This window comes from Fusarium redolens, assembly GCF_020744475.1.
Source record: "Fusarium redolens strain MPI-CAGE-AT-0023 chromosome Unknown BKA55scaffold_10, whole genome shotgun sequence".
In the NCBI taxonomy this organism is placed as follows: Eukaryota; Fungi; Ascomycota; class Sordariomycetes; order Hypocreales; family Nectriaceae; genus Fusarium; species Fusarium redolens.
In genome coordinates, this window is record NW_025763673.1 from 888,089 (window position 1) to 915,377 (window position 27,289).

General features: G+C 51.0%; 8 protein-coding genes across 8 annotated transcripts; 1 reads left to right on the top strand and 7 right to left on the bottom strand.

Moving 5' to 3' along the window:
• Positions 1 to 355: 355 nt before the first annotated feature.
• On the bottom strand, positions 356 to 2,569 carry BKA55DRAFT_514274 (uncharacterized protein; the record flags this gene model as incomplete). Its single annotated transcript, XM_046187958.1, has 1 exon — positions 356 to 2,569. The coding sequence occupies one exon, from the start codon at positions 2,567 to 2,569 to the stop codon at positions 356 to 358; it is 2,214 nt and encodes a 737-aa protein (XP_046048041.1).
• Positions 2,570 to 4,659: 2,090 nt separating this feature from the next.
• On the bottom strand, positions 4,660 to 5,013 carry BKA55DRAFT_540748 (uncharacterized protein; the record flags this gene model as incomplete). Its single annotated transcript, XM_046190296.1, has 1 exon — positions 4,660 to 5,013. One exon carries the CDS (start codon positions 5,011 to 5,013, stop codon positions 4,660 to 4,662), a length of 354 nt encoding a protein of 117 aa, XP_046048042.1.
• A 1,254-nt stretch (positions 5,014 to 6,267) lies between these two features.
• On the bottom strand, positions 6,268 to 7,928 carry BKA55DRAFT_468454 (ankyrin repeat-containing domain protein; the record flags this gene model as incomplete). The annotated part of the gene is made up of 2 exons (XM_046186126.1): positions 6,268 to 6,441; positions 7,767 to 7,928. Coding segments are annotated over 2 exons (336 nt in total), but the record flags the coding sequence as incomplete, so codon positions are not given.
• A 1,840-nt stretch (positions 7,929 to 9,768) lies between these two features.
• BKA55DRAFT_595110 (uncharacterized protein) lies at positions 9,769 to 10,562 on the bottom strand (the record flags this gene model as incomplete). Its single annotated transcript, XM_046195752.1, has 3 exons — positions 9,769 to 10,050; positions 10,085 to 10,421; positions 10,501 to 10,562. 3 exons carry the CDS (start codon positions 10,560 to 10,562, stop codon positions 9,769 to 9,771), a joined length of 681 nt encoding a protein of 226 aa, XP_046048044.1.
• A 689-nt stretch (positions 10,563 to 11,251) lies between these two features.
• Positions 11,252 to 11,956, bottom strand: BKA55DRAFT_514385 (uncharacterized protein; the record flags this gene model as incomplete). The annotated part of the gene is made up of 2 exons (XM_046187965.1): positions 11,252 to 11,755; positions 11,807 to 11,956. 2 exons carry the CDS (start codon positions 11,954 to 11,956, stop codon positions 11,252 to 11,254), a joined length of 654 nt encoding a protein of 217 aa, XP_046048045.1.
• Positions 11,957 to 14,617: 2,661 nt separating this feature from the next.
• Positions 14,618 to 19,410, bottom strand: BKA55DRAFT_571888 (uncharacterized protein). Its single transcript, XM_046193105.1, has one exon. It carries the CDS (start codon positions 19,295 to 19,297, stop codon positions 14,747 to 14,749), a length of 4,551 nt encoding a protein of 1,516 aa, XP_046048046.1. The 5' UTR covers positions 19,298 to 19,410; the 3' UTR covers positions 14,618 to 14,746.
• Positions 19,411 to 19,561: 151 nt separating this feature from the next.
• BKA55DRAFT_571890 (uncharacterized protein) lies at positions 19,562 to 21,027 on the top strand. Its single transcript, XM_046193106.1, has one exon. The coding sequence runs from the start codon at positions 19,732 to 19,734 to the stop codon at positions 20,647 to 20,649; it is 918 nt and encodes a 305-aa protein (XP_046048047.1). The 5' UTR covers positions 19,562 to 19,731; the 3' UTR covers positions 20,650 to 21,027.
• A 47-nt stretch (positions 21,028 to 21,074) lies between these two features.
• On the bottom strand, positions 21,075 to 21,491 carry BKA55DRAFT_514491 (uncharacterized protein; the record flags this gene model as incomplete). The annotated part of the gene is made up of 1 exon (XM_046187970.1): positions 21,075 to 21,491. One exon carries the CDS (start codon positions 21,489 to 21,491, stop codon positions 21,075 to 21,077), a length of 417 nt encoding a protein of 138 aa, XP_046048048.1.
• Positions 21,492 to 27,289: the final 5,798 nt, after the last annotated feature.

Here is a 27,289-nt window from a genome sequence, read left to right on the forward strand (position 1 = left end):
GCAAAGAGATATAGCCTCCATTGCAGTACATGTCCGAAAGGTGTCTCCGCCATCTGCTGAAAGTACTTCTTACACATTTGATCCAGCAGATCGGGGATTCCGTCTTCGTCATCCTGCTTCTGGAAGCACACGAAGTCGAACAGGATGAGCTGGGCAGTCCAGGTGAGCGCCGATAGATTGCTGTTGAAGTTCCCTGGTTCGCGCCATGTGCACCGCTTTACCGCATTGTCAGCCCCTTTACTACAGGCCAGCATATAGTCATAATTACAATCTCCATTCTAACTACTGAATTATTCATCACAGGAACAAGTCCTTGTATGAATAGAAATAATATAGGCCTATCTAATTTTGAGTATTAGATGGGGTCAATCTCGAAATATCTAATTCTTCCTTTGGCGGAGCAGAAGGTCTGCATATAACAGGACTCGAATTTCCGCAACTCTTCCGCTCGCATTGGCGTCATTCCTATCTTATGGCTTGATATATGATCCCTAATCTTGTCCGAAGATGTTGTGAATCGTGAAGGTCCTGCCGTATAAGGACAAATATTACACCGAAACCCTTTATATACTGGTAAACCTTGAATCTGGGCAACCTTTTGGTTCGGTATGCACAATTGAGAAAAGCGACAAAGCTCATATTGGCTGAACCTTTCTATCAATGTCTTGCAGGCTGCACCTGTGATCTGGTGGATAGTGTTCAAGTGGCTGTATAACGACCTGGTCCCTGGCTGAACCATCGAACCGCATGTGATGCATATTAGAATCTGGTACTGGCAGTTGTAGAGAAACCCATCGGAGAGATCGTTTGTATTTTCACCACCCAAAGCTGTCTTGACCCTCTTAGGAGCTCTTTCAGGACTCTCAGGGCTTGAGGCTCTCTTCCACGTATGCAGTGTGACATTGAGAGACTTGCAGGGTTCCTTATCCTGAGCTTGGCAATTATCACGGTAATATTGGACATTCCAGTCCTGCCACATTGCGGAAAGCCGATAGTACATTTCGAGAAGCTCCGGTTGCAGCCGAGATGGTAGAGCCTTATCGATAGCATAAGCTGTTAACAGCATTCGAGGGTGATGGCCAGCTCCTGCCGCGAACATCCGTATCGGATCATCCGCGCTGGTTGGGTAGTAATAGTTTCTTTTTTCCACGAGCTTGCTGATATACCGCTTCGAAATTGCCAGGGATGCTTGCCTATATAAGAAGAGGGTCCATGGTGTGACGAGATCTCGAGTCAAGTACTTGAGAATGCCCGAAGCCTGAGCCGAGCTCAAATGCTTTTGCCTCCCGGAGGGATCTTGAAAGAGAAACTCATTACATTTGTAATGAGGCATCTTCAAGGCCGTTGACAAGAAATCAATGGTGGGCCGGATCATAGCGAGATACTTCAATAAGCTTAGACTGAGATTTGCCGGAAGATATCGAACAATGTAAAAAGAATAGTTGTTCGATGCTCTTGCCTTGTTGTAACTTATCACGATTATCATCCTTCCCCCGTAGAAAAAAACATTGCGCATAGTAAGCTCGGTATTGACGCAACGAATGCTAGTTACTTCACTGCCACGGCCTGGCAACCCGCCTGATATCTGTAACGCAGCGAAAGCCGATTTGTTGAGATCGAGGCCAAGATTCAAGTATGCTAGACATGTGTCAGGACACCAATGAGATGCAGTTGCAAAGGGTTTGCCACGGAACTGAGACGTGCGAAGCTTGTTTATCAGCATCTCCCGTGCATCTGATAGCTTGTTCTCAGGCTTTTGTAAGAAAGACCAGCCGGCCTTTCGACAATTCAGATCATCCCTGACGACATCAACATTGAAATTCGGCTCTAAGCCCAGCATCATTTCTTCGACCTGCTCCTCGACCAGTGCTATGGCCTTATGGTAAGTTTTGCAGAAGTCGGAGAGTTTTACTTCTTTGTCATTGCCCACCACAAACGACCGGCCGTCAGGAGCCCAGGAGAGGTTACCGGGCATGCCCTCCTGTCTCACAATAGACTTGGCAAACGCCTTCAGTTCAATGAGTTCTCCGAAAGGTGTGTAGCAGCCTCGTACAAGATATCTTTGACGGATTGCTTCGAGCCGCTCTGGTTGGGAGTGGTATTGATCTCGGGATGGCCAGTGGTACGCAAGGGTAGTGTAGCTATATAGAGGAAGAGCATACTCCAAAAAGAGTGCACGTCCAACCCACATAAGTGCCGCTAGCCCGCCTGTAGAGTTGTGAGCTGGGTAATAAGACATGGACCGTCTTTGAATCCCCATAACAGCAGTATAATATATAATAACAGAAGACGACATGTCTCCAGCGGGGTCCTGATGTGTCCAGAACATCATTGAGAGCTGGAACAAAGCTTCTGATAACTCCAGCCAAGGCCTGGATGGTAAGAGGAATTCGGACTGATACTGTGAGCTATCATCTATTCCAATGCTCGCGTCTTCTTCGAAATCTGTCTCCCCATCGCTCTCATCACTGCTTGCATGACTTAATTCATCGTCCTCAACAGGTTGCCTGCGGGAGTGGCCTTGCTCACGACTCGGAAGTTGACTCGCAAGAAATAAGATGTAATGCATCATCTTTTCTTCTTTCAGTCCCAGTTTGAAATTGTAGAGCTGTTGACGCTGTCGTTCCTTGAATCCCAAAACCCGAAAGACGAAGCATATTAATCGCTTCCAGACGGAAATATATCTTTTTAAGCACAACACAGCTCGGAATGGATGTGGCCAAAAGTCATTTCTCGAATACGTATTGAGCCAGCAGCGAGATGTGTATGACGTGCGGGCCATTGTAGCCATCACACGATTGAACATGATATCAACACCCTGTAGTAAGATGCGTAGCTGAGCTTCGGCCTCAGCAGAGCTTTCGACCGAACTTTCCTTCCATTTGCCAAGTAGATAATCTTGGCCTTGGACGAAGTCGGGCTGTTGTGCTGTTGTGCTGATAACTTCGAGTGATCGATTACGGAATAGGTCAGGCCAGCGAGTATGTCGGAGCCATGGTGTCGTCTCGTTGGGGTTGATAACTCCGGCACGGCTATGGGGACTGCTCCCCATATGTAATTCTGGCGTTTCCATCCCGTCTCGCAACTCAAGACTTAGTCTTCATTTACTGCAAGTTGCCTTTGAAGAACATTGAGGGCTATTCTCTCTATAAAGTTTGGACCTGTCCTAGAAGCGCGCGTCAAAGACGCGCTGTTCGCGTGGAATTCCGTAATCAAACTTTATTTATATTACATGTATTACACACGCTGCGAAGCTTTGAGCTACCACCTCAAACTCTATAAGAACCGTCCAGGGTTAGGACCAGAGCACCAATGATATGATAAAGCGCCCCTACCGTCGCTGAAAGTGGAGTCTCGGCAGTCTCGCCAAGTAGCCCCTTTCAAGTGAAAGAGGAAAACAGGGATAACGGCCCAATCAAGACGCGTCAAAGTCCTCTTTCAGTTGAATCTGGAGCTGGAATAATGATGTAGCAGTAAGGGTGAGTACGGTTTGTCATGTATATATAAACATGTATGTATGGAATGAAGATCTGCCAATATTATTGGGGACGATTGAGAGGGGTCACACCTTTGTCGTAAAACTCGCAAATCCACCATAAATCGTTCGAATCAGAATGCGTCTGTTTCACGTAGTCTTTCAAGGCCTCGATGCGATGCTGGCCAGCCATGAGCTCGGGCCTCTCGTCAATGAAATCGGCCCAGTTTCTGAACGATAACACATGTTGACGTCGGTCCTGGATATGGCTCTGATCAGTATCTGGGAGGGCGTTGATGATCATCTTTTGAACGGCGGCGGCACTGCAGGAGACCTGGATGTGGTGCTGCTCAGCTCGACGTGCGAGGCCACCATTCTGGAAAGAGCGACAAAGATGGGCGACATGGTTGCAGTCGAGGGGCCTGTTACTGCCGCGAGACCAGGAGGAGTGGAGGAGATGGATGGGTAGCTCAGCGACGGCAAGGCGGTAGGGCTCCGCCTGTTTCCTCAGGGAATCGACCTCGGTGAAGGAAGGTGGAGAAGGCTTTGGCGATTTGGCGGGCTTAGATGGTGACGGTGGTGGTGACGATGGGGTGTCGTTGACGACGGGGGTAAGGGAGGGAGAAGTGGATGGATGATGATGGGGGCGGCCCGGTCCGTGTTCGTCTCTACCCCTGCCATTTAAATGAACTCTACCCCCTGTAAAGCGGGGCACAAAAAAGAACTCTACTATAGTTCCAATAGTCCTTGTGTAGTAGGCCTACTGTAGTTAATGGTACCATTAACTACTAGGGAGTTTCTACGGACTCTACTAGAGGCTGTAGGACCATTGGGGATAGGGAAATGCTAAGAAACAAGGCGTCAGCAGGATAGAGGCTGCCTTAGCAGCCCAGGAAGAGATCGAAGGCAAGGCTGGAGCCGGCCTACAAGGATAAAAGGGGCTCGTTGCCCACGAGCTAGATAGAGATTCAAGACAAGCGATCAATGAAGCATCTGATATTTTGCCTCTAGCCAAGTTTAAGTTCAATAAGGTCCTTTGTTCTGTCTTATAACGAGTGACACAGCCTAAAAAAGGTTGACAAGATGAGATAGAAGCTACTGATGCCTAATGAGTGTGTTTCTTCCCTTCATCCATCCCCTCCCCTGCATCCTTCATTCTCACTCCCAAGGCAAATACTATGCCTTCACTCATATCTAGTGCACTTCCAGCTTCTCCACTCTTGGTCATGATATTTCACTTCGCCGGGAACGGTGATGAAGGATCCCGTGCAGTCTCGGCCGGTGTAGATGTTGCATTGGAAGCCGGGCGTCACTTCAGGGTAGTCAAAGTCGTTGATGTTGTCCGGGAGGTTTTGGCAGCAGTCGGGGGTGCCAACTCCGGTGTACACGCCACCCGGGGGAACTCCGTGGAGCTTGAGCAGCTCCATTTCATGAGGACACTCAAGCCCGCGAGGCTCGACCACACCGTCGTCGACGGGGGCGGCATTGGCTGCTCCAAGCGCAACGGCGATGACGGGGAGGATAGTAGAGAAGTGCATTTTGTGTATATATTTGAGGTTTCAGAACTTGATTTGCTGATGCGACCTTGTTGTAGTGTGTTTGTCTGTGCTGTTGACGATGCTCCGAGAGAAACCATCGAAGCATTGTTGGACGATGTCCCAATATTTATAGCCCATCCCCTGCCCGCCTCTTCATGTGTCTTCTTTTTTATTCGTCCTTCTGTCAGCTCTCAGCTCGGCGTCATACTCCTGCCCATCATGAGCTATTAATAGTGACGCTTCATCGTTCACGGGAACAAAGAGCCCAGTGGACTCAGATTACTGGTGATTGTCCAGGAGATGCTTCACGCTATCGCCTCTAGATCATTTTGCGCCAGGCATCTGCAATGGTTTCCCGCCATAGCGTCGCCACCCGAGCTAGTCGCCATTACGAGAAAGCTGAGATGTCCGGAGATGAGAGGACTCGAGGTTCGACGAATCCGGCAACTCGAAGGCATCTCTATCCGTCATCGCCGATTCTCGACGAATGCTATTTTTATTCAGCCATGGAAATGGTCTGCTACGATGCTCACTTAGGCTGCCTCAATTGGTCAGACGATTTGCAGTCTGCCACACCACGGATTCTTCCAATGTGCCACCCAATAGTGCTCCTCTACGGAGTAGTGGTTTTAAGAACCACCGTATTCCGCTTCATTGCATACTGCCCAGCCTACCTCGATAGCTGCTTAACAAGGTCAACCCTCAGGACACGAGCGCCTGCTAAGGCCTATCTTCATTCACATGTCAAAAACATGAGTATCCAGCCAAGTGGTCTAACCATGACCAGCATTCTCTCATTTGGGTCCTTGAATAGCCAGAATCAATTGTGGCGTGTGACATCAAATGTAACAATGAAGCGGGCACACTCTCCTCTCCTCCAAAGGCTCATCACCGCTAGAGGTCCTAAATTTGGCAGGACAAAGCCTGTGTCCTGGGCCCCCTACTACGGCATGGTCAACTTTACGAGCATCTTGTAAAAGCTAACTCACTCATGCGCCGTTGGACTCGAAATGGCCCGAGGAGAAGGCAAGCCCAGCTGAGCACTGCCACAGGCTAGCAACTGCCGCGCCTACTCGACGTGTCCATTGGATGATGCTGCGTCGAACGGCGTCCATCCATCCTTGTTCGCAACCGTGCCGTCTGCCCCATCTCGAGAAGTAGCTTGACCACTTCGACATGTCCTGTGTATGATGCTGGACAGATTGGCGTCGCTCCATCATTGCCCGCAACTGAGATGGATGTCGCATTGACTCGCGTCCATCCGTTGTTGTTCGGAATCGTGATATCGGCACCCTCCTTGAGAAGCAGCTTGATCACCTTGACGTGTCCGTTATGTGATGCTGCCTTGACCAGCGTCCATCGGAGGTTGTCCGTGATTCTGATATCAGCGCCCGAATCAAGGAGTGCCTTCACATCAGCGACGCAACCCTTTCATGGAAGGAACCTCGCACACGCTACACCAATACTCAGTCTGCCCGCTTCTTGCCTCCTCTTGGCTCTGCGTGCGTGTCGACACTCTACGAGGTCGCAACTAGTCCTGGAATATAACAAGCAAGGTCTATCAGCAGGGTGGTCATCAATTCAATTCAATCGCACATCTGGTGGACAAAAGATCAACAAGTGAACCGTGCGAGCGTGCAAGTGCCATAGAATTGACCGTGACACCCATGCTTCAACTCAATCGATGGCCCAGATTGAATTGATGACCACCCTGTCTATGAGTCACCGAGTATTAACCCACCCGACTCTACGTTCTATTAGAGCACAGAAGGGTGTCTGGGACCGGTGAACGGGCTCACCCACCCTTTCCATCGCCCCCTCTTTACCTTTGTGCCACGGCTCGCCCGCTGCTTAGTGCATATTGCTGAGCACGCAGGAGATCACCACTTCGCAATCTTCCACCATGGCTGCTTTCTCCTTATCACCGCCAGCCTCACATCCTTTCGGTCCCACATGCTAAGGTTCCAAGCACATGCTTCGCCTATGTGATACTGACTCGCGCCATACGATGCGCCAAAAGTTAAGCTGTGGGGTAGTTTAGGTTTGTAGTCGTCAGCTTGAGGAGGCGCTAGCATAGCTGGCTGTAACACTTTGCTAGAAGAATAGTAAGGCTACGAGCTAGCGCCTTCGAAGAACATTCCAAGCACAAGCTTCGCCTATGTGGTACTGACTCGCGCCACACGATGCGCCAAAAGTTAAGCTGCGCGGTAGTTTAGGTGTGTAGTCGTCAGCTTCAGGAGGGGTTCGGGAAATTTACCCGTTGCAGGCTGTTGAGACCGTATGACTAAGATGATCCGATCTGCGGGTGGCTGCGATATGGATACTATGTAAGAAACTGTGCTCCTCTCAGACACATGTGACTTAGGCCATTTAATAACGCCTTCGACTCCCACAGTATTGCTTTATCACGCTTTAAGAGGCATAGCATGGCGAGATTGATTTTTGGGCTTTTTATTATTTACTTGGATGTAACGGAAGCGTGAGGTATTATTTAGGTTTCTTTCATCTACTTTCGTTTGATCTACTAACCGGCCAAGGGTTTGACTTGGTTAGATATTGTTGAATAGAGTCAAAAGGAAGCTCATGGAAGTAGCTTGAAAGGCTGATAAATATTGTTATCAAAGATGACAGTTGCCACCTATTGCCACAGGCTTAGCAAGCAGCTTCCAGTTGATTCCACATATCACAGAAAAGATATATAGTCCTGTGTATTATGCTGGACAGATTGGCATCGCTCCGTCATTGCCCGCAACTGAGATGGATGTCGCATTGACTCGCGTCCATCCGTTGTTGTTCGGAATCGTGATATCAGCATCCTCCTTGTGAAGCAGCTCGATCACCTTGACGTGTCCGTTATGTGATGCTGCCTTGACCAGCGTCCATCGGAGGTTGTCCGTGATTCTGATATCAGCGCCCCGAATCAAGGAATGCCTTCACATCAGCGACGCAACCCTTTCATGGAAGGAACTCCAAGAGCAGTCCTCCCGAGGCTGCTTTCGTCGTTTAAGTCATACCCATGTCTTGAATCAGATTAAGCGCCATGTAAGTCAATCCCAGCTCGACTGCGTAATGGCCTTTTCTCAGTCGCCAATTCTTTCTGCCACACTTCATTTGTTGAGTCGAACTATAACCTATATCAATTTGAAGCTCAGAGCCTACTTTCTAGCAATATAACTCAATACTTGGTGTACCAGCCTCCTGCGTCGATGATAGCCTGGAAGGCGCCTCGGCATCGATGTAATCAGGTTCTGTAACACCCTCCGGTTCAATCTCTGATAACACGGCCTGACACGCCGCCGCGGTCAGAATCAGGGTAGCCGGAAAGCGGCACTAATGGCAACTTTCTGTCGAGTTAAATGTGCTGAGAACATCTGTGAATGCCTCGCCAGTTTCCTCGTGCCTTGAACGTTCTTACAGCTCAAGCCGCACTCCTCAATCAATTCCCGAACTGGGATAAAAGGGTCGCAATCAACGACTTCTAAAATGCGCCTTTTTACCATGTCTCTAAGGGAGGACGGGCATCTTGACTTAAGCTGGTCTTAGGCACTTTCTTGTTGTTGATACCTCCGAATGGTACGGTAAATGGCATGACGAGAGAGGCCCTCGTCCTCTTCTGAGGACTATGATATGATTTGGGAGCCATTCCGACTTTTCGTTATTGTGTTATGGCTGAGTAAAGTTGATGAGGCGTTTGAATGATGTTCGGCGTAAGTGCGGGTGTCAATCAGTATAAGCATTATCTACTACCTGCACTTGTGGAGTGCGCATTTCCCTTTTGCATGGTCAGTTTGGTAATGCGACAGCGGGGAACCCCGGAATGTGTCGGTATAATTTTCCACCTACTCTAGAATCGCTCAAGGAGCACTCGTGGGAAGGCGGAGATGCTTCGCCAGGAACCTAACTACCGACTCAGTCCGCGCCCGATCATCTACACTCCATTGTCCCTGAGAGGGGTGTGTGAAGTGACATATGTCTCCGACTGGATGCGGGGCGTCGCGTCATGGGCCTGCCTTCGGGAGCCGCTCACCTACACACCGTACGGATTGGAAATCCAATTTTGGATTATCGCCTCAATTGTGCGAAGCCTCCCTCGCGGTCACTTGCAGGGATCTAACCCAATAGGAACTGGCTCTTCAGCCTATACCTCTATCAGCACTGACCTTCGCTGGCACTCTAAGTCAGCTGGCCATAAGATCATAACAGATAAGGCGATGTTGCGGCGAAAGAACTTAACTTCTTGCTAGTGCTGTAACACTGGGGCAAGTTACCTGAGGGAGGCTTTGCACAATTGAGGGGATAAATTCAGGAAACCGCCCTACGAGCAAGTCGTCGGTCGGGTCGTGGTAAATAAACATCCGCTAAGTGGCTGATTTTTCCCCACCGTTCATTGGCTAAACTGGCGCAAGGTTGACTGGCTGGCCTTGGAATCTTCCTAAGCTCGACACGAAGGCCTTCTTGGCGGAGGGCCAGCCGGGGCAAGGCACTCACCAGACTTACGAATATCAAGCCAACATGATTAGCGTATAAAATGAATAATGGCACGAAGATGGTTGATGCTTAGAGGGGAGTTTCAAGGCCTTGAAAGGTTAACTGCTTAGGTTATCAAACCATCGCGACTAAAGTTCGCCTGCCGCGCGTTATTCTTATCTATAACCCCTCTGTCCAATACGAGCAGTCCAGTAGTAACCATCACCTCTGTCACAGCCTGATTGACTTCAGCTGAACCAATATACCAAACAGAGCCAAGCACCGTGGCTAGAATTGCAGGACATGATGGGGTACCTCGACCGTCCCCGGACTACAATCGACGGCTGCTGCGTACGCTCTGTCCAACAACACACGCTCGAAAACAACCCACATCTGCTGTAATACGGGCTCGTCCTGGCGAATCGGTTCCATCAACGCCCGCAACCTTTCTTTATCGATATCCTGCAAATGCCCGCGCCCATCCGACGCGGTCAACCACCTGTCTGCTTCCCAATTGTCATCTCCGTCTCGTATCATCGCTTTTGCCTCACTCTCGAACGCCTCTTCATTCTCTCGGTGGATTTCGGTTCAATAACTCCGCCACCCTATCCACTCCATCGGCTTCCCGCCGTCTATCTTCCTCGTTCCCGCTGTCACGGCCGAACTCGAACCACCCGCTGGCGGCAAGGTTTGGAAAAAACCGCTGACATCGAGCCCCTGTTTTCCACGGCACTTGTCGTTCCCCCTTTGCCCTTTTAACCACGTTCCCGCCCTTCTTCCAAATATTAACCCATCCATGTTTCTCCCCATAATGCTTTTGTATACCCCGCAATGTCCGAACGGCATACTGGCATTCGTTACACCCCAAACCATCCTGCTTTGCTGGCGCGATAAACGGGACGGGCTCGACTGTCGGGGATGGAAACGGAAATCGCGAAAACCTACTTGATTTTACGCCTCTCTGCTATTGAAATGTTATGTTGACCTCGCATGTGGTTTTCCGCCTAATCTGCCACATACCCAAACCTGCATAACTTACATATAACTACCGGATAATCAGCTAAATAAATAAATGGCTCCATGGAGGCGACGGTGCTTCCCTATTGTGATTTGATTAAATACATATTATTTCTTGCCTAGATTTTGCACCCTTGAACCTGGTTTGTATTCCAACTTGTGGCATGCTTGCTTTTGTGACCGGTCAGCGCTATGAATAGAACTGGTATGGCGTTGTATCATCTCGACGCCATACAGTTAAAATCCAACGTCTCTCCAATTACTATTTCTACAAAACGCCATAACTCCTCCTTTGCCCCTTTTCTTATGATGAAATGTTAATGGGATTATCGTCACTCTCTGGGCTTTCATTTGAACCCGGTTTGGCTTACTTTTGATTTGAAATGGTCCTACGAACTCTACCCCCTGCCTTCAATGCCCCACATTTTAGTTGTATGAAGTTTTCTACGAACTCTGTCAAAGTACGTCGTGAACTTGTGGTTAGGGACTCGCCGACGTAAGGCATAGTTGCCAGGGATTGCCTCTTACACCACATATCTCGCCTAAACGAGGAATGGTAGAGGAGATACAGGTGGAAGCACCTATGGATAAACCGCCAGTATTGCCGGGGCCTCCGAGTCCAGTGATTCCCCATCAAGCACCTCCGTGTCATCTGACAAACGTATCAAGACAAGGGACACCCAGAAAGAAAAGGATAACGGACGCTTCAGTGCTCCAGAGCCTCCGAACAACTTATGGGAGGAATATCAAATTGTCACATAGAGGCCAAGATGCAATCGAAACATTTGTGACAACCTCCCACCAAGGGCTGTTGTAAGAATGAATCGAGGAGCTCCTTAATAAATTCAGGGATATCAGCGGCCAGATCGTCGTAAATGCATTTGGCCTCTGGTGAGGCCAGAGACACTGCAAGCTTCGCCTTAGCGAACTCGAGGGCCTCGTCGCGGAGTCTTCTCGAGGAGTCCGGAGTCAAAGTATAGACATCCGGTAGAGAACGGATAAAGTTGCAGATATTCGGCTCTTGACCCAATGCTTTTGCGTAATTAGCCGCCGATAAGGTTTGAAGCCCTTTGATGAGGTATTTATCTGCCAGCGCGAACATGATTGCGTGTACTCGAAGAGGAGAAATACCATCGGTCTGGTCGTCCATGCCTGTTTCGGTGATTTGTTCGGCGTAATTACCGGTGTATAAGTAATCGACCAGTCGCCGCACCATTGCAAGAGGATGATCATCTATGCAATACTCTCCGGACGCTTCCTACATGGTGTTTTAGTGAAGAAGGCAGTATAACGAGGAGATGGGGTCTACCTTGAATGACCCAGTGCAAGCGGCGTGTAAGACTGGAGACTGAGTGCATATGATGACTTTATGAACCGGTATTTTCTGTCCCTCACAGACGAATACAAAGTCCGTAAACTCTTCAGCCTCCCGTGCCCTATGATATAAATCAGATTGCATCTCGTGGGGGTCAAGGCAAGAGAAAGATACTTTACGATCTGCGAAATGGTCTGCTGAGAGTTCATTGCTGCGACGCTCTCAGAGGAGACCTGGCTGTTAGCAAGAAGAATATATTGCTTCAGCAAGCGCGGCTTTGCGCGAGAACCGAGATGTTAAAGTCTTTCAGACCGTTTTCGACTAAACCAAAGGATCGGTGTTGTTAAGAATTCCCAGCGCAGAGAAAGAAGACCCCGAAACATAAAGTCGGTAATGCAAAAGGTGGGACGTCGGGTTAAGGCCTGGGCCCCGTTGCTCAGTATGATGCATCAATCCACTGTCGACTTGAACCAACCCCGACCGATATCTATTAATAGTTAGGGAACACCGTTCATCACAGTCAGTAGCGACGACATTAAGATCACTAAACGAGAACTGTAAAGTGTACTGTAATACTGGCGAGAAGTCGCCGCACGGCTAAGTATACGGTAACAGCGCGTTCTACCGAGCTTGCTAGTAACAATGAGTACTATGGTCTCCCTACCATGAGAACATTTGCCAAGTTCCCCGCTCAACAGCTGGCCTTTCTCATTGGTGATGGTAAAGCAGAAAGATGCCAAGTCAGTTAAGTTGAGTGTTCATTATACCTTGGAACGGGGTGTGCAACGGAAATTCAACCGGAGTCGACTGTCCTGTGCAGTCAATCTCTCATGGCTATATGAGACGGCCTAGACCCTGCGGTACCGATCTGTTCTCCTACCTGCGATGAATGCTGCGAACATGGGCGCACCCTTGAGCTACTTATTAAAAGAAGTATACCCACTCGAGCGCTAAAATAGTCATTTTGACTAAACTTAATTCACAGACCCCGCGATGACTACCAACCACGCAGTAGGGGTATCAGCGCTCACCCCTTCGTCATCAAATATCATTTATCAGCCGAAACTGCCAACTATCGGGGCGAAGTCCTGGCTGAGCTCCGGTAACCAGTCCAATCCCCTGAGCGAATGACGGGGCCGCGACGACCTTAGCGTCCGCCGAAGGTGGTCCTCGATGACCGTGGCTAAGGTTCCGGCTCACTCAGCGCTTAGCCTCGCGATGCCAAAGAGTAGAGGGGGAGATAGGTAAGATAGACACACTTTGGCATCTCGGATGGAATATTGACCGACTGTTGGTCGGCGGTAATAGGGATTCAATGGTTCCGTTCCCCGCTGACGATAATGACTGCCGTTCATGATGCCTGGACGTGGCGGGCGAGCGTGAAAGGAGGGCCTATTTAAATATTTCAAGCGTCCATCTTTTCTCAATTGGATATAAAGGAGCTATGTAACTCATAACTGCGCGGCAACAATCAGAGCAACAACGACGAGAAGATTAGGTTAGTTTCACATGCTCTTTGCACCCCCCGCTTCTAGACGCCTATCGCCGGCAGCTTGAGGCCTGGAGCTGGAAGCTGGTAGTGGGAGCGGGGCAACGTATATCTAGCGCGAAGTATAATATGTGGGCATGTCAGCCACAGCCGATCTGCCGGACTCGGGAGCGTTGAAACTTAGAGTAGGCCACTAGAGGCCACCTTGCCAACGTTATCGAGAGCATCCACAACGGCACCTAGACGGTCCCACTGCTCGTCCGTGAAGCGTATCCCTACTTCAGCCCGCGCCATGTCCCGCCCAAGCTTCCACGTTCGCCAGCAGTGGCATAGATACCCCCCACCCCCCGTACGCTCAATATTTCTCGTTGGAACTCTCGACCAGCCGCGCGAGCGCTTCCTGCTCCTCGCCTTCGGCGCCATCTCGCATGCCTTTCCGCACGGCCTTGGACTTGGTCCCAGTCCGAGCTGGTAAATCCTCTTCAGGCCTCGCCCCTGGAAGTGCTTGGCCCAGCCGGTCTTGTTGATCCATGTGGAATCGTGGTCGTCCAGGCTTCGTCGGTCTCTGCAAATAAACTTTAGTAGATGTTGGAGTACTGGATGTGGAAAATTATTATTTTATATTTTTGGGGTAGATCGCCCCTCCATATCCCTATATGTATTTTATTGCTTTTGCGGTTGCTATAGCACCATGTGCTAATCGGTACCGCAACCTGAGAATACTCTGTTATGGCGGGCTAGGTTAGTGGCAGTCAGTATATCTGCGATAGAGATATACCCTCTTTCATAACGCATAGAGTAGATCATTGACCCGGGCGAATTGGCATTCTGATATTTTTGCGCAAGCGACAACGCGGCTAACAAGGAAACTCACACAAAAGTTGAAGGACAATTGTCGCAGGGTAGGCATGATCTTCACGGCCTCAGGAAACAACTGCATTAGTAATCTAGCTATATGCTTTAAGTAACTCTGCGGGATGGAATACCCCGCACAAGAGATAACTCAACAACAATCAACATATTTGCTGCTGCTCATCATATTCACTTTAACCCTTTAAGCACGCTAAGTGCGACAACAATTAAGAAGTCTCCTCTCTTTCGGTCTAGACTTTGCAATAATGCGCTAGGCTCTATATGTACTAGTAGCATTATGCTTCTGGAAATGGATGGATTTTGTCCGCGAAATTCACGATTGGCTAAATACGGACCCCACATATCCCAAAACGGCCACCTTTTGTCCGCTAAATTCTGATTGGCTGTAATGCTCGAGGTCGACGACAAGGTCAACAACTTACAAGACGAATATACCAACAACGAGCGAAGAAGACTTCTGAGAATATGAGTAAGATAAGTCTTAAGGCCTTGGCGCATGCTTTCATCTATTTATATTAAGTTTTCCATCACGTTCAGTGCCTAGTTTGAGTCGGTCAATATGGGTTAGTTAGTTAGAATACATCTGTTACTGCTGCCATATACTTGGGCGCCACTAGAGTGAGCACCTGTCTCAGGACGTCTGAGTCCGTGTGCCCATCCTCATTCAAAAGCAGCTCAACCACTCTCTCAACGGTAACAACGGAGCAACCCGCCGGTGCATTCTCCCTGTCCTCGTACATCGCTTTCAGCAGACCTAGAATCACACGCGATGCTCGTGCCCCTTCGTTCGGCGGCATCCCGTCTTCGGCCCAGGAAATCACAACTTGCGACAGCCGCTCCCACGTCACCACCGGCTCGAGGTCTAACCGGGCGTACGCGGCCTCCTCGGTAAAGCTTTGTCGAGCGAGCTCCAAGAAATAGGACAACTCAGGAGTAGGTGGTAGCGGTGAATTTGACTCGGTCTGGCTCTCGCTCTGCCATTTAACAACAACCTCCCTAATGACATTATTCACGTTTTTTTGAATGAGAAGCCTGCTCGTCTCTATTAGTTCGACGTCGAAGTTAAATCCGACATTGCTGAGCATCATCGCCAGTGCCTGTGGATCCACATCTCCTCGAATCATCCTGTCGTACGTACGAAGAACGGCGTTGAGTTCGGCACTGGAAGGGTGATCCTCCAGGGGCAACTGATGGCCGAAGAGCCGAGCGTCCTCGGTCCTGAGGGTGGACATGTCGAAATCCGGCCACGTAGTCGGTGCCACTTCCCTGAACCACGCTTCGAACGATTCGCGCATCTCCTCGACCTCTGGCGTGGAGATGAGATAATGTGGCGCCGAGTTCAGCAGCATGATTCCAAACCCAAGTTCGAACCTAGCCTCTTCCATGAATGCTCTTGACGAAGCATAGTCGGAAAGCTCCTTGTAAGCTGCAGGGATGCCTCGCCAAATGCTATCCTGAAACGCTCGCAGCGCAAGAAGCCACTTGCTAGACCGAGCGAAAATGAGTGCAATTCTCAGCGTCATCAGGGTCCTCTGGAAATCCGTCTCGGCAATCCAGCCAGCCTTGGAGTATTCCCGACTGTTAGCGTACACCTCTACGGCGTGCTCGGCATGCTGGCCAGCAACTTCCCACTCCGCTATGGCCGAGTAGACAAGTGCTAGTCCTCGATGGCAGAAGAACTCGGCAGCCTTGTCCCCGGTCAAAACGGCCTGCCGGAGAAGGGGGATGAGCACTTCCTTAGCACTGTCCGCGGACCCCGTCTCGATGAGAAGATCCGCCTTTGTCAAAGATTGGTGTATCGCATCCGCGTCAAGGCACCGATCCTCGGAGTTCCATGCAATTACCAGCGCGGGGAGGACGTCCACCGTCTGTAGCTGTGTTGTGGGTTCCTGCTCGCGAACCGTAGGGTCGACGAGCTGTTCCGCGGTGATTCGGCGCTCGAGTGACCGGAACTTGTCCACAACCGAGGAACCCTCGCGCATGTTTTGCGATGCCCGTTTGAGGAGCAAACAAACATGGACAAATTGGTCGTAGAACGATCGCGGTTGAGGCGGGCGAGAAGAGCGGGCGAGAACCAAGGCGGTAACTAGTGCTACCTTCGCTCGAAGTACGCGCACGTCCTTCAGTAACCAGAGATGGACGAGGTCTTGCAGCGCCTGGCGGCAAGCCGCGGAGTTGCCATCTTCGCCGTCAACTGGTCCAGACCCTGGAGCCAATACTGATAGGCCGACAGTGAGCCGCTTGCGGACGAATTCCAAAGCCTTGTTGGCATCCTTGAAGGAGTAGAACTGCGTGAGGGAGTGGCACAGGCTGCAATATAAGCTGGCGAATATGCCGTACCACTGCTGGATGTGCGTGGTAGCGTCTTCAAATAGGCGGAGGGTAACCTGTGCGTATTCGAGAATGACGTCAAAAGGGAGCGCCGCAGCGTTAGAGTCAGCAAGCTGGCGACAGAGGTGTAACGAGAAAGACAGCCCCATGCTAACGCCAATCTGGGCTGCTTTGGGGCAAATGGAGTATTGGGGGACGTTTTTGGACAGATGGGTCAGCGCGGAAAAGTAGTTCATCGAGTTAACTTTGGCTTCCGTGGTCGTGGTGTCGTCTCGTCGCCAGGAATGTAACGATCGAAGTGCCAGGTCACAGTAGAAGGACTTGAAGACTCTTCCTTGCCAGTTTGCATATTGGGCCTGATCGAGGACTTCTGGGAAGTAAGGTGCTTCGAGGTATTGGCTCGAGTCAAGAATCATGCGCAAAGTGTTTGTCAGAATAGGATGGATCAGGAAGTGGGGGCCATGACCATGATCGTCTTCCTCAACTGACAGTTCTTCAACCCACCCAGTTCCTATAAAGTTGGTTTTCACAAAGTCTGCGACATCCTTTGCGGTTAGTATGGTGTCAGCGCAAAAGCCGCTGACAGTCGATGCGAGGAACTCGTAGAATGACTCCGACCACGTGTTTGTCGGTGCGCCAAACCCAAGGAGCATGAGCGTCTTGACTTGATTGGATGCGAAGGTAGCCTGAAGCCTCTTCACGAATTCAAAACAGGCAACTGATGTCTGAGTGCTGATGTCGGGAAGCCACGAGAGAAGCAAATTCTCGAAGGCCGTCTTTGGATTCTTGTCGCTTTCGTTCGTTAATTGCAGCATGCCTTTGACCGTAGTAATGATTGAAGCTGGGTTAAAATGTAGACAGTACAGCATGTAACGGAGAAATCGCACCTGCTCGCGGTCCTCGACGAAGCGTTCGTAGGGCGTACCAATGAGCGTCTCTCTGACGAGACGGAACGAGTGGTGATGTGAGAGACCGTGCAGCCGGAACACGCACTTGGGCGAAAGCTCTAGCCATTCTTCCGTCAACGTTGAAGTCAGGAGAACGATTGACTTTCCACCCTCGAGCCGCTTGATGAAATCCTTGAGAAACCGCTGGTCATTTTCCGTCACCGAATCGGCTTGCTGCCCACCAGGCCGGAAAGCACACTCCAAAGCATCGACAAAGAACACTTCCCGGCGGCCTCGTAGATCGTCAATAATGCCGTCTCTCTTCGCAGGAAAATCGGGCTTTGACTCGTCGTAGATGTCCCTCAGCCAACTGACGATGTCAAACTGCGAACGCCCCGGCTCGTACGACCAATGCCACAGTTTCTCGCATAGACCGGTGCTCATCCACCAGTGGAGGAGCCACAGCCCCAGCATGGTCTTTCCGGATCCTCGTAGGCCGGTTATAAGAACAATGTTAGAGCCCCTGGAGTGCAGTAGCTTCCATTCGAGCTTCATGACATCATAATCCCGGCCGAAGAAGGACCCAAGTTGTTGGTGCTGAAGCATGAGAGACCTCAAGGCATTCACTCTTCTGACCGCTTCTGGAGTCGGACCCGGGAACTGTCGAAGCCCGGTTGCTGCCTTGGATTGGTTTTCTGGGTTGTAATAGGCCACGGGGATCACATAATCAGGAAGCTCGACGCGCACACCGAGATTTGCCGACCTTGAACGGTTGCCGAGGAGCATCTCGCGTGCAAAGCTGGTGGCTGCCAGAATGCCCTCGTCCATGTTAAAGAGATGCATGTAGAAAGCTTCTGCAAAGACAGTTGCAGCAGAGGCAGTCAGTGGAAATTGCATGCCGATGACAGTCGCGATACCGTATTCGAGTAATAACGCCGCGAGATTAGAGTCCTCATGTTCCGTGACCACGGCAGACTCGCACGAGTTCATCAGAACGGCGCCAACCTCATTATCTTGCAGTAGTTTGCCGATCTTCTCAACGCTTTGATGAAGCTCCCGAGTCCCACTCCGGGTGAGGAACCTCAAGAATGGTCGGCCATCCTCGACGACGCCATGAACGTCGAAATGGACCAGATCAAACCATGGTCCGACGCCACCTTTCTCATGCCATTCCTTCGTGCGAGAGGTGATGTGCTCGGAGAATGCATTCCACGTCCCGGGCCTGGCCACTTCGATGTTGACCTTTGCACTGACGGATGCAGGACTCAAGGCCAAGATTTTCAGGGCAGCGCTGCACGCCAGGTGCGGGTCGATGTCTTCGTCCTCGCTTGGCCGCGACACCACAAACAGGATATTGAAAGTGTATTTGACTATATCGCCGCTCCCACCTCGCAGGTCTGGTGTCGGTAAGAACAACGTGCGGCTCGAAAGGCTGTGTAATCGCTGCACACGATACGCGACAGGTGGCTGGTGGCTGTTTAGATAAGACAGAGACTCGAGTGACTCCCAAAGAATCCCATGGAATAGAGAATCAGAGTCCGCAGCTTGAATCGCGAGAACAACTGTAGGTTTGTCGCTTGTTTCATCGTCCACGCTCGGCTCAATTTGGGGCTCGTCGACGCCCTCTGAAGCGAAGGCGTCAAGCAAGCGAAGCTGGCGGCTCACCAAGACAGCGTAACGCAGCAAGTTCTGAAAGATCAGATGCGCTCTTGCCGACTCGTAAGGATATTGCCTCGGAAACTTGTCGAATACCCAGTTGAGCGATCGTTGGGAACAATCTTCGTGCTCTAAGGCTGGGTCTGTGAGGTCGCACTCCCATTCCCGTTGGCCGTAGCGTAGCCGAACCATCCACCGACCGCGCCCTGTCGCGCAGAGTTCGCGGATTGCAAGGACTGGAGGATTCATCGTCCAAAGAAAAGTCGGGTCAGATCAGTTGGACGCACGGTTTGGCGCAACGAAGAGGTAATTGATGCCTTGGAAAGGAAGCCTTAAGAATCGCATCGCTCGTGGTGAGTCGGTGTAGTTTAGCAGGCATTTCCAGCCACGGCGCAAGCCGTAAGCACAACAAGACGTCCATGCGGGATCTAGCCTTAGAAAGGAAACGAGGTGAGGGGTTCAGCCGCACTTCCTGTTCTCACTAGCTAGCCCATCCAATAGTTGCTGCCATCTGCACTAGGCACATTCCAAGGCACATTCCAAGGCACATTGGATCCCTCCAAGCGCTTAGCACTTTAAGGAGCCGCCAACACAAACGAATCTCGTTGCCCAGTTTCCCAGTCGTCAAGTTCGTCTGGAAACCGTTCACAGTTATTAGTCGTGTGGCACCCTCAAGCAAGAAAATGGCCAAAGAACCGTCTTTCGTCCTCCTCTCCACCAAGCTTCCCGCCGACACGCTCGCCCTAAAACTCTTGGGCCGCATCGTCGAAGATATCAGGCAGCCCACCAACGGATACCGACCCGAAAACCCGCGCCCGCTGCTCGCCGTCGAGCCGATCGAAGCAACCGACACAGACGCCACACTCTACTACCACTCCGTAACCGATGCCCACGCCAATGCGCAGCTGGGCCGGCTCCTGGAACTCTCTACCATCACCTCAACCACCGACACGGCCAAACTCGCAGGCAAAAAGATCATCACGCGCATCCTGCCGCAGCACCGCGACGCGTTTGATGCCATCGTCCGCGCGCACCGAGATGCGGTGGAGAAACTGCTCAAGTTCAACGACGGCGTCGCCTACATGATCGTCGGAGTTAAGACCATTTTTGATGGTTCCGTCGAGGTTGAGCACGCGCGCAGTCGGCAGGCCGACGGGAGGTTGGAGCTGCCTGTTACCCGAATGGCAGCGGCTGCGGGGATGCAGGGGTTATCAACTGGGCTGAATCTAGGCAAGGCAGTTGACCCGTCCATCGAGGCGGGACGAGCGGCGACGAGGGAGTGGATGGCGCGGAACGAGATCGTTGGCGAGCAGGTGTTTGCGGTGCAGTACCGGCGGGTTGTGTTGCAGAGGGAGGGGCGGTATCTTTGGAGCAGCAAGAAAACAGTGCAGCTGAAAGCGATGCATGTTGTTGATTTTGGCGATGGCGTGCTGAGTGATGCTGGGCAGGTGGCCACGCCGAAGGAGGTTGTGTACGAGGACGATGACTCGGACGATGGCGAGGCGGAAGATGATGATCTTCAGGGCTGGGCTCCTGCCCTTGCCGACACAAAACTGTTGGGCGAGGAAGGAGCGAGCCTTGGTGTGACGTTCGTTTCATAAGCGAAGTGAATCCGTCTTTGCGGTAACTTATCCTTGCTCGCCAAGTCGATATCATAGGCCGCGGGCGCGGACGGTGATTTGGGAAAGAGAAAGCAAGGTAAAAAGAAATATTCTTGGGGATGGTTAATTAATATTAGCGGGAGTCCTTATGAGTTAATTAACTATGCCAGTGACTTAGAGCAAGGATTACTATGAGGTCTATATTAATAGATGCACTTTCGCAGAGCCGACTTATTATGGCCTTAGCGGTTATATTATATAAAATACTACGTCACCCCTTGCACTTTAGAGCGGTGGTGCAAGGGGTACAATCAGCCGAAGGCTGAGAGTCCGCGGGCCAAGCAGTTATCTACAACCATTACATTATTTACGCACTGGATCAATTTTGTAACATTTCTTCTTGTCGCGAGCAGAATCTCCTAGAATTATGCAGAACCGTGGTCTGTCTTGTAAGGATTCCGTGTAAGAACCTGTCGTCTCCGAAGCTGCTGATCCCTCATCTTCATCTTCATGCCATCTGGGGGAGACGCGTAAATCAGGTGATTGCGATCAAATGGGGCATCCAACATCAAGCCCTCGAGCGTTTTCACACGAGAGACAGCCACGTAGCTTAACCCAGTCTGGAAATCCCGGCAGGAGAGATCGGTAACGATCATATCTTCTGTGATGCTTTGTGACTTGTGAACGGTAATAGCGTAGCATACGATCAGGGGGAACTGGGTGCGAGTGCAGAGAGTGGCTCCGATGAGGAAGTCCCTCTCTACGGGGAGAATCGGGACAATCTTCTTGCCATCAGGGGTGGTCAGGAACACCGGTCCGTTGTACTTGTCAAACTCCATCATGATAACACAGGGAGGGTCTTGGATGGGCTCAGCCCCGGGTGCCCAGCCGATGTCATAAACTGTACCACGAGCGCCATTGCAGAGGCCGACGGGCTGCCACAGGATAGACGTCAGCATCAGACGGGCGCCAAGGCATATAGGGATCTGCTTCGCAAGGTTGCCCGCCTTGTCGTCGGGGGCAGCAGCCGCGCCAGAGCCGACGTTCTTAGCCGTAACCTGGATGGCCGGCCGGCTCAGGCGGTCGAGGTGATAGTGGTTATATTCGTTCACCCTATCTTTGGTGGCGTATACTCGCAAAGCGTTGACGAATCTCGCGACCTCCCGATCGTCTAGCTTTGCCTGTACGCGGCTGGAAAGGAGCTTCCAGGACTCCTTAGATAGTTGGAGCAGCCGCAATTCCCCAAGAGCTGTGCGAAAGGCCTCCTGATCGTCGCCGCGCTGTCGCTGAACAACCTTCAAGAATACTGTCTTATCGAAGCGCCTATACGCGTTCCTACCCTTGATCTCTACCCCCTGCACTTCTTTATCATAGTAAAGTGGCTTCTGTAGCACAGGGGGTAGTTGAAAGAAATCGCCGACCAGCAGGATATTCAAGCCGCCAAAGAACTCTTCATTCCTACTCGGGAACGCCTCGCGGAGACGGTCATCGATCCACGATAGCTGACGCAGTCCTAGCATGCTCTTCTCATCGATGATCAGGTACTTGATATCCTTCAGCTTCTTCTGGAGCTGGGCCTTATCAATCGGCGACAGGGGCCGGAAGTCCTTATTGATTGGGAGGTGCAACAGGGAGTGCAACGTAGTGCCCGATATCTGGTTTCCCGCGACGCCCGTGGGCGCGGCACGCCAAACAGGTGTCCCTCTCCCGCCCGTCGCGGCTTGGAGGTGTGCAGAGAGTAGGTTGATGAGGTATGACTTGCCAGTGCCGCCTCCACCATCCACATGGAGTAACAGCTGGGAAGGATTCTGCGTCAAGAAGTGGTCCATCACCGTGTCGTACACCAGGCGCTGCTCTGGATTTAGGGAATCGCGAGCTTCCAAGGGTTGATCATCGACATCAAGGTCCAGGAGGTTTTCAGCTTTGCGTTGTTTCCAGTAGTCACCGTTGAGAATGCCATCGTCGGTATACCGTCCAACGTGAGACGTCCAATCATAATTGATGTCGATATCTCGGCGGCCGAGGATATCGATATCTTCTTCCTCCAGCGGCCGGTCAGGCAGCATGCGGGCGAGCTCATGCCAGTCCTCCTCTGTGACGGGCTCCTCATGGGCCTCAGGCTCAAATTCATCGTCCTCTGCCCTCAATTCTTTTGCATCTGGATCCCCATAATGATCGTCCGCATGGGTATGGTGGAGCTGCCTGCAGAATTTGTACGCAGCCGCGAAGGAGTCGAACCGCTGCCCGTCCATTACGAGCAACTCTCGTGGAGAGCGAGCCATCATCAACTTAACACGGCAGAAGTCGTTAAACTGGGGAGAAGCCTCTATGGACTTGTATCGAGGGAAGTAAGAGAGGACCCTCTTCTTCGCGTTAGCAGCGAGTCTCCTCCACGTCTTGAGATTTTACGATTGCAGGTACTCGAGGTAGGTTACATCCTCATGCTGGTCATTTCTCTCCAGGTATTTCCTGTAGCTGCCGACGGTCTCGATGACATCTTCATCGACGCGATACGAACGGCCATGCAGCTCCAATGGATGTTGGAAAATCCGGGAATCCCCCTTATCTTCAGGATTCAGACTGTAAGTCTGAAAGTCCTAGATTTAAAGTTCAAAGTCCTAGATGAAATCGTCTAGAGATATAAACCTAAGAAGAACTCTCATCTCAATAAGAACAATCAAGTTTTACAAAATATATTTTCACCCAGCACTACTGCGCAATATAAACAACAGGTTATGAGCCCGGGTTAGCAAACACCGGGTTTCTCTTCTGAATCAAAGAACCAAACTTTAACTTCAACTCAAGATGACGTCACGACGAGCCCCACCTTCCACCATGCGAACTCGCAACACCATCAGAGTATCGCCTGCGTCCGAATCGTCGCGACCTGGTGCTTCAGGTCAAGACCATACACCATCCTCAACCTATGACAGTACCACGGTCATCTCCGAAAAGAATACTCTTTTCCTTCCGCAAGAGCTCAAGCTAGGCGGCCCCTCCAGTTGGGAGCAATATTGCCCAGCTCAGAAGGCCATTCTTCGGATCAATGGTCTCGAAGATGCTGTCTTTGGTGACTACCCTCCCGAGGAACAGCAGACTATGGATCAAAAGGTCAAGGCGGCAAAAGCTGCCGTCTCCATCCGAGGTAACTGTACTGGAGAAGCACTCAGTCAACTACCGCATCAACTCATGAAATTCGGTAGCGCCTGTGGATACACGCTAGGCACAGCCATTTCACCCATTTGACCAATAGTAATATTTAGCAAGCCATCAGATCTTTATTTACAGCTAGACCAATTAAGAAGCTAGAAACAGGCAGGCGCGTATCCACAGGCGCTACCGAATTTCATGAGTTATAGCGGTAGTCGGGATTGAGAATCCCCAAGAGATGTTCAACCTTCTCCAGGCCTATTGTATTGGCACGGGCCCAGTTCTCCTGCAGACAACACTTTACCAGTTTATCCGGATCAAAACAAGCTCTTACGAGACCATTCCGCAATTCAATGTCCACTTTGAACGACTCGTCAAACTTCTCCTCGAGCAGAAAGAACCAATCTCAGATACCCTCAAAAAGGTGGTCTATCTGACTGCCTGCGAGAACGAGTACCCCGACTGGACTGCCAGACAGCGGGCTCTCCTACGCTCTGAGCATCCGCCAACACTACGATCAATGCAGCAAGATCTCATTGATGAAAACAGGTCATCAGATGATGATGACAGTCATGGTACTGCCTCTACGTACTGGGCTCACAGTAAAAAGACCGGAAGGAAGGGCCCGACCACAAGAAAGCAAGAGGCAAGTGGCCGGAGGAGAGGATCTTCAAAGAACCGACGAGCCACGAACAAATCCAGCCAGGAAACCAATCATCGAGTCGGCAAGCACAAGGATCACACCTGCACGAACTGCAAGAAGAGAGGACATCATGAAAATGATTGTTGGTTCGCCCATAAAGATAAGCGACCCGACTGGGCAGTCCGTCTCGCCAAGGAACTCATGGAGCATGATCTTCAACGCGACAACACCAAGAATCTCCATATCAAGGAATCAAATCATATGACAGTCGAGCGATCTTTTCTGATTCTTGAAGACAGCGTCTCAGACGAGCTACCTATGAACAATACAGAGACGTGTAAAGTCTCCCTTGATAACATCTCTTCAACCGCAGAATGGCTGTTCGATACAGGTTCGTCAGTCCACATCCGCAACGACCAAAATCTGTTCACGGAACTGCAGCCTGCAACCCGAACGGTCCTCGTTACGGGCGGTGGGAAGGTGTACCCGTCCGGCAGGGGGACAGTCAAAATTTGCTTCATAAACAAATGGGGTGAGCAGGTCACAATCAACCTCAAAGACACGCTGTTCATCCCTGAGTTTCCGGTAAACGTCATGTCAGGGCTCAGACTATACAAGAATGGCGGCTGGATAGACGGGAACGACATGTATGATCCAACAGGAGACGTCTTTGGTCTCCTCCGCATAGGAAGGGACGGTCTATACGTCAACACTGAGGTCAGAAAGACTGCCGTTCCAAACCAGGCCGTCTCCGAACTCCAGCCAGAACCATGCAATCACCACACTGTTTCATCAAAGCAATGCTTGGATGTCGACCTTTGGCACCGAAGACTCGGCCACGTCAACGTATATCAGGTATCGCAGACTGCCAAAATGACCAGAGGAATGTTCTGCGACAGTCACCACAATCATGAGCCTTTCAATTACTGTCTCGCCTGCGATATCGCAAAGGCCCTACGATGGACTCCACGAAATAAACGGAAGCGAGCCTCCAGGGCCGGGTTCATCCATGTTGACACCTTCAAAGTCAACCCACCGGGCATTAGAGGCGAACGATGGGGAATGATTGCCACAGATGACAGGCATCGAATGAGATGGGCCTACACATTCACGAGGAAGGGGATGGCTTCGGAACTTCTAGGCCAGCTCATCTCCAAGATACGAACTCAGTATGGCATCCGAGTGCACGCAATCCAGATGGATGGCGGCTCTGAGCTCTATGGTGCGCCTCTCAAGAACCTCGAGTACACTCACGGCGTCAAGATCATCAAGACGACACCATATACTCCTGAATTTAACGGAGTTGCCGAGCGCTCTAACCGCATCATCTTTGACAAAGTCAGAGCAACCATGGAATCGGAAAGAATCCCGATAGAGCTCTGGCCATTGGTCCTGGAAGATATGGTGCGCAAGACAAACGTGACAGCCACCAGGGCAATTGATGGCCTTACTCCTATGGAAAGCTTTCTCAATGAAGCCTTCCCCGGACAGGACAATAAGCCGGATCTGTCCGGAGAACGAATCTGCGGCTCACAAGTCACGATACACATACCGCAGGAACGAAGATTGAGATCACACAAGTTTGGTCCAAGAGGAGAGGCTGGAATCTACCTATGCATGGAAGGTTCACAGATTTACACATGCTGGGTGCCCTCTCGCAGAAAGGGACATCAGATCGTCCGCTCTGCAAATGTGCAATTCTACGAAAAGGTTGGGGAGACAGAATTCCTGACCGAAACTGAGCATGATGTTGAGCCGGAAATCCGCAAGAACGGAGCTCCCATCTCAAGCCGGCCACAGTCCGTCACGGAGCAGACAAAGACTCCAAGCCCACAAAGGTCTGAAGTGAACTATCTTCAGCATGCTGAGGTGCATAATCCTCAGCATGGACAGACGACAACATCCATGACATCAGCTAAGCTGCCCGATCTCCGAAAAGAGGTGATCACTGAGCCCAAAACAATGACTGAAGCGCTTCAAGGTCCGCAAAGGGAGCATTGGCTCAGAGCAATACACAGTGAGCTGCGCAGTCTCCTCACGAAAGGAACTTGGCGCATGCTGGACCGCAACCAAGCTCACAATAGGCCACTTACAGTCAAGTGGGTATTCAAGGTCAAGAAAAACGAGGACGGCAACCTGGACAAGTTCAAGGCGCGGCTGGTGGTCAGAGGCTTTGAACAACAGTTCGGCTTTGACTACAACCAGACCTTTGCCTCTGTTGCCAAAGCGGCGACCTGGAGAATCCTCCTCACCGTTGCTGCCTGTCTTGACTGGGAGATTGAGCAGATGGACGTGTCGACGGCGTTCCTGGAAGGGGACCTCGACGAACAAGTCTTCATCGAAATGCCGGAAGGGCTTGTCGAGTATTTTGACCAACACCCAGAAGACCGTCCGTCAGGATTCTCAACCGAGAAGATCTGCAAATTGATCAAATCCCTCTACGGACTCAAACAGGCGCCTCGGCAATGGCAAAGGAAGCTGAAGGAGACCTTGGAATCCCTTGACTTCAGACAAGCAACGTCTGACACGGCCGTTTATCACAATCCCACAACGGGAGTGATCATCATCACATATGTGGATGACTTCCTTATCATGGGCAGCAACAAGGAAGCAATCCAAGGGTACAAAGCCCGCCTGGGAGAGATCTTCACAATGACTGATCTCGGTCCCGCCAGCCATTTTCTTGGAGTAAGAATAACCCGAGACAGGAACTCAAGACTGATCTACCTTTCCCAGGATGCATATTTTACCAGAATACTGAAGAAATTCGGCTTGGAAGATTGCCGACCGGTCAAGACCCCGATGGAGCGAAATTCACTCTCGACACTGCAACCAAGAGACAATGGC

What these genes read in the sequence shown, in the direction of transcription:
- BKA55DRAFT_571888 (XM_046193105.1), bottom strand. Translation starts at nt 19,297, where the DNA reads ATGAATCCTCCAGTCCTTGCAATCCGCGAACTCTGCGCGACAGGGCGC.
- BKA55DRAFT_571890 (XM_046193106.1), top strand. Translation starts at nt 19,732, where the DNA reads ATGGCCAAAGAACCGTCTTTCGTCCTCCTCTCCACCAAGCTTCCCGCC.